At 38.1% G+C, this 13,256-nt stretch overlaps 1 protein-coding gene across 8 annotated transcripts in view; it reads left to right on the top strand.

Annotated features, from left to right (window-relative positions):
* Positions 1 to 13,256, top strand: part of TIAM1 (TIAM Rac1 associated GEF 1) — a 260,834-nt gene that overhangs the window by 228,693 nt on the left and 18,885 nt on the right. For all 8 annotated transcript variants that reach the window (XM_060770440.2, XM_060770445.2, XM_060770442.2 and 5 more), the window contains 4 exons: positions 9,733 to 9,912; positions 11,121 to 11,189; positions 11,728 to 11,853; positions 13,147 to 13,255. In XM_060770440.2, the coding sequence (XP_060626423.2) occupies positions 9,733 to 9,912; positions 11,121 to 11,189; positions 11,728 to 11,853; positions 13,147 to 13,255 (484 nt within the window). The remainder of the gene's footprint in view (positions 1 to 9,732; positions 9,913 to 11,120; positions 11,190 to 11,727; positions 11,854 to 13,146; position 13,256) is intronic.

The raw sequence follows: 13,256 nt of genomic DNA, 5'->3' as shown, positions 1-13,256 counted from the left end.
TAAACCTTTAGGTATGGTCTGTTCCGAAAGGCTGTGACTCATTTTTAACAATGGGCACAACTAAAGAAATGCATTCTTAAAGTATCCATCAATGCTTGTGCTTTATCTAGATTCCTAATTTTTGCAGAAATTGGAGTATAAATTTGCTTGATCGTTTTTAATTCTTATTTTCAGTTACATTTAACATATATAATTATGTCTTTTTAGGTCAATGTACAATTAATTTAAAAAGAGGCTTCATGGTTGGTCAGCTTAACTACATGAAGCAAGTCATGCATCAATTATGACCAGTTTGCTTTAACTAGCTCAGTCATTAATTGCCACAAGGCTAAAATGCACTACCTATATTAGCAATCTCATACACAACTGCACAATAATGAATAAATAATTTAGTTGTAGTGACACCATTCATTTATATAAATGGTCAAATAATTTATTTGACATGCACTTAACTGACCTTAAGTATGCTGAGAATGTGTGTGTGTATTGAAGAGAAACAATTTTCTTTTAAGTCTTTCTTTTAAGAGATTTTAAAGGGACAAAGGGTGTTTCTTTTAGAGAAACTCACTTAAGAATTAATATATTGCCTATAATTTCTCTTGCATAAACTTAAAAACATCCTCTACAGTGCTATACTATTAAACTCCATTTCAGAGAGATATTTTTCTAAAACTAAAAATCTACAATAAAACATTTACTTAATTTTTTATGTTGAGTGGAAGATATCCTTTAAAAATGTGATTTCTACTTCATTCTTATAAAATGGTTTTAGTATATTTCCATAGGATTAGATCACATTTTAATGTTTTTGACAAAATAATCATGTTTGCTGTGTGTAGTGCATTCATCTAGAATAATATTTCTGACTGCAAACTGTATTATATACTAGCTTGGGTATCCAGCAGTGCCTGGGTTATTTGAAAAAGTCAGTTTTTAGTTGTACAAAATGCATAAGGTTGTGGGTAAACTAGAACTCACATCATGCCAGGTTAACCCTGAAAAACTCCCATCAGTACTTAAAGTTTGTTATTCTGGGCAAGTTTGCTCTAGATGCATCATTGGTGGGGTTCAGTGTGCTCTCTGGCTGTAGGGTAAACTACAACTACCACTATGATGAGTCAGTTGAGTTAGTCATGGGGGTTCTGTGTGCCAAGTTTGGTCCAGGTCCATCATCAGTGAAGGTAATAGTTTCTCTGGTTGTGTGTGAACTACAACTCCCAGAAAGGAAGGTCAGTTTCCCCCTAACCCCTTCAGTAATCACATTTTGGCATATCAGGTATGTATGCCAAGTGTGATCCAGATCCACTGGTGTTTGGGTTCACAGTGCTCTTTAGACGTAGGTGAACTGCAACTCCTCCAAATCAAGATGAACTTTCCTCAATGACCTCCAGTATTTTTTGCTGGTCATGGGGGCTCTGTATGCCAAGTTTGGTCCAATTCCATCTTTGGTGGAGTTCAGAGTCCTCAATGAATGCAGGGGAACTATAAATCCCTGTACCTACATCTCCAAAATGTCCAGGCCAATTCCCCTAAAAACCCACCAGTGTTCAAATTTAGGCATATCGGATATGCATGCCAAGTTTGGTCCAGATCCATCGTTGTTTGGGTTCATAGTGCACTCTGGATGTCAGTCCAGTCTACCTTATTTAGACTATTATTCTGTAGAAATTATTTGCAAATGGTTATCTTTTCTGATTTTGGTCTACTAGGAGGGAAACAATGTAGGAGTAAAAATATTTAAATCCAATATTTTGTAAACCACTATGGACTTAATAAGCGAAGATGTGCTCCCTGTGGTTTTATTCAGTGCCCTTTTAAAGCTATATTTATAACAAGGAGAAAAGTTTCCCCTATCTTTTTAAAGGATTCCTCCTACTTCAGAAGACCTGATATTGAAAATTTGTAGCAACACCAGCTCAAATAGTACACACAATGAGAGAGTTGCCAGCAGCAGCATCCTCCTTCTTTCACGCTCCTCCCTTCCACTTCTGCATGACCATGGGAATCCCTGGAGGCCTGGTCCACTCCACCATCCTGGTGCTATCTTTGTTCCAGGGGCAGGAGGGGGGGGGGCAACTAAGGCCCCTTCTACACTGCCATATAATCCAGATTATTAAATCAGACCAACCACATTATCTGCTTTGAACAGGATTATATGAGTCTACACTGCCGTATAATCCAGTTCAAAGCAAATAAACTGGATTGTATGTGGCAATGTAGAAGGGACCTCAAAGTTTTCTTGTTTGTAGTGTTGCTATAAGTCAGGCCTGTACAACCTGTAGCTGTCCAGGTGCTTTGGACTTCATAACTTCCAGAAGCCCTAGTTAGCTTATCCAATGGTCAAGAATTCTGGGAGCTGAAGTCCAAAACACCGGGAGGGCCGCAGGTTGTGCACGTTGAAGATGTCATGATATCTCATAGCAGATTTTAACTCAAATAGGGTCCCTTCTACACTGCCATATATAAACCCAAATTATTTGCTTTGAACTTGATTATATGGCAGTGTAGACTCATATAATCCAGTTCACAGCAGATAATGTGGATTATCTGCTTTGATAATCTCAATTAAATTGCAGTATAGAAGGATAGAAGTATAGAAGGACCTAGGATTAACATGCCTTCTCCTGCTCCACAGATGTAAGAAGGAAAGTGTAGCGAAACTTTCACAAAGCTCTTCTTGCTTGCCTTCCTCATTTTATTTGCCTTTCTATTTCTCTCACCAATCTATAAAATGTTAGAACTATTTCTTTAAGAGCAATTGTTTCTTTTTTGAGGCAACATGAAGCAAATAGCAGTCATATATGGGTTGTAGAACCACTTAGACTGTTCACTTGAGGGTTAAATGTGAGAAGGAGATGTGGGCATGAATACAAGATCTGCTCCACATGTCCCCATCTGTATAGTTCCATGTTGAGGAAAGACAGTCCGATGTCTTCTCGCCACTTTCAGTGCTCATGCAAGTAGTGTGCATCACCTTAAGGAAAACATATATTTCTAGGTGCAAAGATTACTGCAGATGCAGGCTGCAGCCAGGAATTCTGAAGAGGTTTACTTCTTGGGAGGAGAGCAATGACCAATCTCGATAAGATAGTGAAGAGTAGAGACATCACACTGGCAACGAAGATCCACATAGTTAAAGCAATAGTATTTCCCATAGTAACCTATAAAAAAGAGTAACCTATGGATGTGAGAGCTGGACCCTAAGGAAGGCTGAGCAAAGATAGAAGGAAGATAGATGCTTTTGAACTGTGGTGTTGGGAGGAAAATGCTGAGAGTGCCTTGGACTGCAAGAAGATCCAACCAGTCCATACTTCAGGAAATACAGCCAACTGCTCATTGGAGAGAAAGATATTAGAGGCCAAGATGAAGTACTTTGGCCACATCATGAGAAGACAGGAAAGCTTAGAGAAGACAATGATGCTGTGGAAAATGAAAGGAAAAAGGAAGAAGGGCTGACCAAGGGCAAGATGGATGGATAGTATTCTTGAAGTGACTGGCTTGACTCTGAAGGAGCTGGGGGTGGTGATGGCCAACAGGGAGCTGTGGCGTGCGCTGGTCCATGAGGTCACAAAGAGTCGGAAGCTACTGAATGAATGGACGACAATATAGAAGGCGACCCACATAACCTTAGAGAAAACATAGTTACATTTGGTCAAATTACTATTCAAGAAGCCAAGTCAGAGTAAGGGCGGGATGTAATTTAGCTTTACCATTCATCATACAGGGCTCTGTGATTGTCTGCATACCATTGACAAGAGGCATATTCTTTCATATTTTGTTACTGTGATCAGGCTGTGGGCCATGCTTCATGTCATCACTCTGAATGGTGATGCCATGCTTTTTATGCTTTGTTCATCAAAATGGAATGGGTTAGATAGATTGGCGAAAGTTTAAATGTCCAATGGGTCTTAAAGAAATAACTAAGAGAGAAAAGTGTGAATTGTGTTCTTTGCAGCGCTGGTGAGATTGGAATATTATATGCAGATGGTAGTTTCCTTTGCTCTTAATTCAGGCAACCATCTCTTGAATTTACATTAATTACCTTTGATCAGCACACAGAGTGATGATTACTGTATAATGGCATTTCAATGGTTAAAGTATGTCGAGCCTACATTTTTTTTTCATTTTTAGCAATAATTAAAGCACAGTAAAATGATTGTTTGGACAATGAAAGTATTTAGCCCATTTTCTCTAAAGCTGTTGGTTTTCATGGCTTTTTAATTGGCAAACTGCTATATTTCGTTGACATTTTAATATTCTCGTACAGTACGGGTTGCAGCCAATCAGCTTTGCCGAACCACAGGCAATAGACATTTATTTTCCTCTGGGGATTTTGCCTCTTCCTTTCAAGTTTAAGCTGTCCTTGCTTGAGTTCGTTTTTGAAAGGGAGAATTAAGAACCCACTGCAGCTTAAATCTGAGAATTTCATTCTTACTGACTCGATTGAGCGCGGGAGGTCTGAAGGGAAATACGGTAGCTATCCTTTCTCATTTACATGCAGGAGGGTAGTGAACAGCTTGCAATACTGACATGGAACGAGAAGATTTTTTTTCCTCTTTGGTTAAGTGGGTCAATAAATCTGGATTTGGTTCTTTGTTTGGGCTGCTGAAAATGGCGAATAATGGAATTATCAGTGCAGCATCGGTTTGATGGTGTCAGTTCTTTGGAGAGTTAAACGTAAACCCAGAAATGAAGGCAGTGGGAGCTTCTGATTCTCTTCAGCGTATGCTTCATTTGGTGAGATCTAACCACATAGTACACACAATGAGAATGTTTGCACTTGAAAGAAATGGTTGCCTAAGGTTTCCAAATAACATGGAGTGATTCAAAGTTCTTGCTTTGAATACCCAGTATTCTGGGTCACCAGAATATTAAGGAGAGAGGAGGGAATGGGTGAACATTATATCCAACTGACAGCAAATACTTTGCAAAAAAAAATCTATTTGTTTGTTTTACAGTTGGATAGGGTTGACTCTCTTTGGATAATGGTTTTTATTGTTGCATGATTGCAAATGGAAAGACGTGGCTTTTCTTAACAAATTGGTGCATGCAGTTTTGCAAACTACTACCTCCAGTAAGCCTAAAAATGCTAATTATGGCCACCAAAAGTGAACTGAGATTTAGATAGGACCATCTTAAGCATTTATTGTTTCACAGTAAATTAATAGATGTTGGGTATGTGCTTTTTTACAGTTGATCTATTTTTGAAGAAGGTACACTTATGCTAATATGAAAGCTATATGATTAAGAAAGTCTCAGGTAGAAAAAAATATTATTAAGGCTTCAGCTATTGTAGCTCTCTCTCTCTCTCTCTTGTCTTGCAGTTGAATTTGGGAGATCTTGAAATATGCTAAAAGATCATGTATTGTTCCTTCTAACATTTAATGACATGCATTTTTCTTGAGATAGATAAGTGTGTAAAACTTTGGAGATGGTATTTTACATGATGCATGTATAAATAAGCCCATACTGCTAAACACCTTTAAGACTACATGTATGCTTTGATGTTCTGTATGTAGAACCCCTCTGTCATTTGGATCATTTGTGTGTGAGCACTGCAATTTCTGCATTTGGGGTGGTCTTTTCCCCAAGCAATTCTAGCTGCAAGAACTATAGTAACTGTATCTGTTGGCCCCATGTGGCAATGCTAATTCACTCAATTGGCGTGTCTGTCTAATCCTTGCTGGGTTGTAAGCCTCACAGCAGACCTTTATAGCTGTAGTGAGATACTGGACTCCAAACCCAGCTGTACATTTGAAACTATAATGGTACACAGAACAGTCAGATTTTCCCCTGTATTTCATTTTATTTTTGGAAGGCATGTACTTTAGCTGATGAAAATGTTATCACAGATTATTTGAATAGATTTTAATGAATGGCTGCCAGTGTAAAAGTAATATGAAATCTCATTTATTGTGTATGATGCTCCTGAGTTCCAATACATCCGTTATGTGTTAATTATTACTATGTGCCTTCAAGTCATTTCAGACATTATGACTTTAAAGCAAAGCTATCACAGGATTTTCATGGCAGAATTTGTTCGGGGGTGGGGGTGGGGGTTGGCCTTGCTTTCCTTTCAGATTGAGAGGGTCTGTCTTTCTCAAGGTTACCCAATTGGTTTCAATTACTGAATGGGGATTTGGATGATGATCTCACAGTGTCCTAGGCCACTACACTGGCTCTATATCTAATCCATATAGATTTTAGGTTCTAGAAAACAAAAAACTCTCTGCTTTTGTTACTTAATGAGCAGTAAAGTCCACAAATGGAAGCCTATAAGAATTGGTGTGGGCGCGAAACCATCTCTATTTGGTACCATGCACACCTATATATCAATAATAGAAAGCAAGGTTTTCATAACCTATAAGATTACACTGAGTTAAGCAAATAATTTCAATTTGTTGATTACAAGGTGTAAGTAGAGTCCTAGATCATTTCCTAAATCCCAAAAGGATCCTCTACTTCAGCAGTTCTTAAAGTGTCCTTGCGGCTATGGGGAGCATACTTAGGGACTCCGCGCTTCCCTCCTCCCCTTTTCCTCCCACCCTCCAAGTGCGCAGTGGGGTCTTTCCATTCTCCCTCCTCTTTGCTCTCTCTCCCCTTCTAAGCATGCGTGGCAGTGGCGTTCTCTTTTTGCTCCTCCCCTTCCAAGTACACATGGCAGCTTTACCACCACCACCACCAGGGAGGGAGGAGTGAGGGAATGAATGCGGGTCCAGAAAAGAAGGCATCACATGATGGGTGGAAGACCCTGCTGAGATGGAAGGCAAGACCTTTCTCAGGTTCATGCTCCATGGATAGGCCTCATTCCTGCTCCCACCAGAATCCGTTACGGTAGCAGCATTGTCCTCCCAGGGCAGAGACCCATTCTCCCACACCCCCTTTCTGTCGAGAACCCTTCCCCTGCACCCTCTCACCATGCAGACCCTTTCCCCATATGTCTTCCTTGCTTCCAGAAACCTATTTCCCTCCACCTCTCAGGGATATTTTGAGCATGGCAGGAGGAGGTTGAACTGGATGGCTGCTGGGCTCTACCACTGAAATGCTATTTATGTTGGTTAAAATTGCTCTTCATTATTAATAGTGTATTGTTCTTCCCCCCTCCCCCACTACAAACAAGATATGTGCAGTGTACATAGGAATTTGTTCATGTTTTATTCAATTAGTTCACACGAACACTCTTCATCTATCTGCTACTGTGGTCTCTGAATCTTAGGTAAAGATAACTGTTTATCTCCATGTGTTGCAACATAAATCACATGCTCAACCTGGTGAAATGAAAGTCATATTTTGTTTAATATGATAGGTTTTGCTAACGATTTTGCTTTTAAAAGTGGTTTCACAGATATATGTACAAATGATCCAAGATTTTCAGTGGGCATTTTGATTTCATTTCTCACTAGCAACTTCTTTAATGTAGGTGGTTGAAGGAAAGCAATAACAATATTACCTTACCTTAACCTTATCAGTATTGAGCGTATATCTGATGGGTCTTTGTGTACAAACCCATAGCTTTGATGTAGCTACATTCTGGACAAATGGGTAACACTCAGGCCCCATCTACACTTTCATATAAAACCCAGATTATCTGTTCTGAACTGGATTATATTGCAGTGTAGACTCATATAATCCAGTTCAAATATGGATGATCTCTATCTCATTTAATAATCTTGATTAAATGGCAGTTTAGATCCAGCCTCAGTCATTCAGATGTAACAACAAGTGTTTTTATTTAATTACCATTGGTTTTTCTGAAGCAAAGTGCAAACTGGTTCAAAATGTATTAACTACGCAACACCAATTTCTCAGCAACTTCATTGGTTCTCTATTGGTTTAATACTGGAAGGCTTATTTTGTGAACTGAAGCATGAGAGTTAGAAACCTTTTTTTAAAAAAAATACAGTTAAGAGAATTCACAAACTGATATGGAGAGTGAGAAATTCTAATTATTATAGTCCTCAAAAGTAATTTTGCCAAGTTCCCATAAGACAGTGTTTTGGCCAGATGTTTTGGCCTTCAACTCCCAGAAATCCTAACAGCTGGTAAACTGGCTGGGATTTCTGGGAGTTGTAGGCCAAAACACTTGGGGACCCACAGATTGAGAAGCACTTCAGTGTAAGATATTGTATCTGATAAGTAGTGAAGCCGTGAGACATCTCCTTAGTTAGGGTAATTTCATTTTTCTTGTATTTTCTTACTGTGACTTTTAAACAGGGACCTCTAGTTGGCTCTTGTGTTTCTTCTGATCATTTTCTGCGATCACAGAGTTTGCTGAATGGAATTTTAGAAATAATTTTCTATTGCTCTGATTATTTTGAGAGGGATAGGTTCATTTTGTAGAGCATACATTGCCTGACTGATTTTAAACTAGATGGAAAATTAAAATACCACCTGATATGTGCATGCCTCAGCCTCCTACATGTGCATGCCAACACAATGGAAATAGATCTGCAGTGGCCATTTGCCATGAGGGCAGGGAGACACTTGAACTACTTGGGCATGATCTGGGGCATCTACAGAGTATGTGTTGTCATTTAAACCCTTCATCAAAGGACCATCCACAATATCTCTTACCTAATGTAACTTCACCTCATACAACCCTAATATTTCAGATGAAAGAGATGAAAAAAGACCCTCAAGGATTAACTTTCACAATGTTTAAGAATTCATTTTAGAAGTTTGACAGCAGTGTTAATTTCACCAGCAGATTAGAGTAATGTGGCGTACATTAAAACTAGTTGCATTACCTGGAAATGTCATATTCCTTTTATGAATTTAGAATATAGTTTAGTTGATTAGTTATTAAGGCTAGTTTAAATAATAATAATGATAATAATAATAATAATAATAATAATACTTTATTTATAACCCGCCATGTATACCATCCCTCCAAGGGGAATCAGGGTAGCTAACATGAGGCCAAGCCCAACAGTGACAACAAAGTCAGTATACAAACACATCAAATAAAAATATAAAAAAAATATTAAGAGAACAATACAAAATAACACAGGATACAATATAAAATCACAAAAATTGAACAGGGTAGCAGGGCCCATTGCAAAGACTAAATTTATTTTAAAACCCTAGGTAAGATAATGAATCCAGATACTAATTAAAACTGTTTAAAAAATTCAGTATTTTGTGAAAGCTGAATTTCCTAGTATAAGACTGTTTTTTTAGGAGTAGTTACTGTTTTCAGGTTAGAGACATAATTAATAAAAGACTGCAACGTATGGATCTGGTGAGGACGAAATTGATGGTCTTTGAGTAATTGTTCAAACACAGGTCCTGACTGGAAAGAATTCTAGCAAATTTCTAAGGATAATTGGCATGTGAAGCTTTCATATTTGAATTGGCCGTCTCTGTGTGATACCTGAAAAATAGCTCTGCAATGTAAGGATAACACTGTGTGACGTTTATGAAATTATGCTGATTCAGCAGTTAGCAAACTTTCAAAATGAGATTTTAGTATGATTTACTGTAGTTTTTATATCGTATTGCATTACTTCCTGTAGAAGATGTCAACTGTAATTTGTGTAACTCAAAACCAGTTGTATTCTTCTGGTATCTGATACAACACATCATGTTTTGCTTCAGTACCCTGTAGAAATTTGAAACTATTTAAACCTTTAAATAGATTATATTTTAACTTGAAGAGTGCAATAGGACTATAATGTTGAGTTTTCATCCTGGAAATAATAACCAGTTTGCATTTTTTTTTAATTTTTAAAGAGTACAGAACAGGTTGCTGCTTTTTGTCGCAGTCTTCATGAAATGAATCCACCAGACTCTATTGTGACGCCTCAGGAATTTACTGGACCTCAGCAAGCCACCATGAGACAGCTAACCGACGCTGATAAGCTACGCAAAGTTATATGTGAACTCCTTGAAACAGAGCGTACATACGTCAAGGTAAGCTAAAGGAAATACACACTAGACATATCTAAAAGGTATATTTATAAACAGCAGTGTTCATATAAGTAGTTACCCTAAAAAGTTACATAGCCAATCAATGCTCTAGAGAGTGGTGGCAAACCTTTTAGAGACCGAGTGCTCAAACTGCAATCCAAAACCTGCTTTAAGGCAAGCAAGCAAGCAAGTGGGCAAGCGGGGCGAGCGGGAGGGGGAGGCACAAGCACCAAGAGACAGGGTGCTGTGTGCCCCTTCTGGCACATGTGCCATAGGTTCACCCTGGGGGGAAGGAAGGGGAGAAAGAAAGAAAGAAGCATGGAAGCAAAGAGCGAATGAAGGAAGGAAAGAGATACAGAGGGAAGGAGAGAAAGAAAGAGAGAGAGAGAAAGACAGAAAGAGGGAGGGAGGGAAAGAAAGAAAGAGAAGGAAGGAGAGAAGGATGGTAAGAAAGAGGTAGAGAAGGAAGGAAGGAAACAAAGAAAAAGGGAAGGAAGGAAGGAAAGAGGGAGGGAAGGAGGGAAGGAAAGAAGGAGAGAAAGAGGGAAGGAAGGAAAGAGAGAAGGAGGGATGGAAGTAAAAGTGAAGGAGGGAAGGAAAGAGGTAGAGAAGGAAGAAAGGAGAGCAAGAGGGGGGAAAGAAAAAGGGGGAAGGAAGGAAAGAGGTAGAGAAGGAAGGAAGGAGAGAAAGAAAGGAAAAAAGGGAGGGAAGGAGGGAAGGAAGGAGGGAAAGAAAGAGACAAGGAAAGATGGAAGCAAAAAGCGAAGGAAGGAAGGAGGTAGAGAAGGAAGAAAGGAGAGGAAGAGGAAGGAAAAGGAAAAGGGGGGAAGGAAGGAAAGAGGTAGAGAAGGAAGGAAGGAGAGAAGTAAAGAAGAAAAGGGGAGGAAGGAAGGAAGGAAGGAAGGAAGGAAGGAAGGAAGGAAGGAAGTGAAGAAAGGAGGAAGTGAAGGAAGGAGGGAAAGAAGGAGAGAAAGAGGGAGGGAAGGTTGGCCTCAGCAATGCATGGCGGGTACAGCTAGTACCTAATATAATTTGAATGGTTGCCGGGTTGTAAGCCGCCTTGAGTCACTTTCGGGTTTGAGAAAGGCGGGATAGAAATAGCGTAAATAAATGAATAATAATTCAAGATACTGTGATGATAGTTTTAAATTTATAGTGTCTAGAAACCTGTAAGGAAATGCAGATAAAATAATTTTCCATTTCTTATCCAGGACTTAAATTGTCTAATGGAGAGGTATCTGAAGCCTCTGCAAAAGGAAACTTTCCTCACTCAAGAAGAGGTATGGTACCACTTGCATGTTACTACCCAGGAACATTTGTTCACTGACATTTTTTTAAAAAGAAAAATATGTTCTGGGTCAAACTACATTTTAAACCATATCTAGGTAAACTGATTGGGGCAGATGGGAATAGCAGTCCAGCACATCTGGAAGTCTGAAAAGGTGTTGGATTCTTCAGCAAAAGGAAGCCAGTACTTGGTATTTCAGCTGCTGAAGATTTTAAAAAGAACAATTTATTAACTACTTGGTTGGATTCAAAATTTAGAAATAAATAAAATTACTGATGTACTGTATTTCTTTGATTCTAAAACATGAACCATCTCTCTAAAAATGGGGTGCATCTTAAAATCATGGCTGCATTTTATGTACATAAGCAAAACTTTATTTTCTGGTGGTAGTACTGAAATTAGTACTTGCCTACTATCAATGGTATCTTCAAAATGAAGAAATAGAGTATTTATGTTTTGTCAGGTATTTTGTAAGGAGGAAATAATTTTGAACCTGTTTTGATAATGTTTGTTTGTTTCTTTTTTACCAGCTTGATGTTCTTTTTGGAAATTTAACTGAAATGGTGGCATTTCAAGTAGAATTTCTGAAAACCTTGGAAGATGGAGTGAGGTTGGTTCCAGATTTGGAAAAGCTTGAAAAGGTTGACCAATTTAAAGTAAGCCCTTAAGGTTTTTGCTTCAGATTTCAAAGTTTTACTGATGTTTAAATGACTCAACAATAGTAAAATGCCTGAACTCCTGTTTTTACAGCAGCATCAATTGCATAATTTCTGTTTACAGTATTTGTGCTCTTCATTTGCCCATCAGGATTTCATATAAAGTATCAGTTTGTATCAATAGGGTTGCTATACTTAATCAACACAAATTCATTTTTTGTAAAGACATCCAAGATGTTACGTATCTGGCTTTACACTTGCATTTTTGTGGTGGAAATGTTAGCGAAATAATTCTAAATGCCTGAAACCCTAGTTTAAGTTAACCAAACCGAATATACTTTCCCCTAGCAAATGCTTTTGAAATGCATATTTCATTTTTCTCTTGATGATCAATCAAATGATACCTTTTATTATCCTTCTCTCTTCTGTCAGGACTTATATTTAAACTAAAAGCAAACAAACACACACACAAACTAAAAAAGTAGTAAAAACAAATGGCAGAAAAACATGATTAGAAATAATGCTTAAGCATTACAAAGCAAAATGAATACATGTATGGTCTCTACATTTTTGTCTTTGCAATTTAAATGCAAATTATTCTTAGCTTCTTATTGTCAGATGATCCTCATCAACAGGATAGCTGTACATTGTAAATGATCCTCAGGTTTTAGTTTCTTTTAGAACTCTGCATTAAATAAATAATGTCAGTCTAGCTGCACTCAACTCTGTCTTTCTAAAAGTCTCTGAAAGTGGCAGGTGATACTCTGTTGCTGTGCAAAGTATATAGAAATGTCCACTTTTCCAAGTTCAGAGGCAGGAAGGCATTCAATATTGAGGTGCTTTCTCCTCCAGAAATGAAGACACTCATTTGCCTCTCCCAAAAATGTCTGAGCAATGCTAAGATTTTCTGTCATGAAAAGCACCAGCCATATTTTCAGAGAGAAAAAGTTAGGTAGACACTCATATGATTTCTGACTTAAAACACTTTTTGGAAGAGAAAGAAAAATTCTCTCTTATCCACCCAGAATTATTGGGTTAATTGATTGATGATTAAAATAATTCCTTGGCTACTAAACTAAAACACAGAGTGCTCTGAAGAAACATCTCAATAAATGAATGAATAAATAAATTTTAGTTCCATGCCACCTTTCTCCCAGAGTGAGAATAAGACTATTTCTGAAAACAATAAATTTAAAAACCCCAGAAAAGTTTAAAAGATAAGTAAAACATCTGTTTTAAAAAGACTGATCAAATTCTGCTATATGTCCTAATTTCACATTCTCTCAATCCTAGAAAGTGTTGTTTTCCTTGGGTGGGTCCTTCCTGTATTATGCTGACCGTTTCAAGTTGTATAGTGCCTTCTGCGCCAGCCACACAAAGGTTCCAAAAGTTCTTGTGAAAGG

The sequence above is a fragment of the Anolis sagrei genome, chromosome 3 (assembly GCF_037176765.1).
Source record: "Anolis sagrei isolate rAnoSag1 chromosome 3, rAnoSag1.mat, whole genome shotgun sequence".
Classification (NCBI taxonomy): domain Eukaryota; kingdom Metazoa; phylum Chordata; class Lepidosauria; order Squamata; family Dactyloidae; genus Anolis; species Anolis sagrei.
This window is presented reverse-complemented; position numbering and strand designations above follow the sequence as displayed.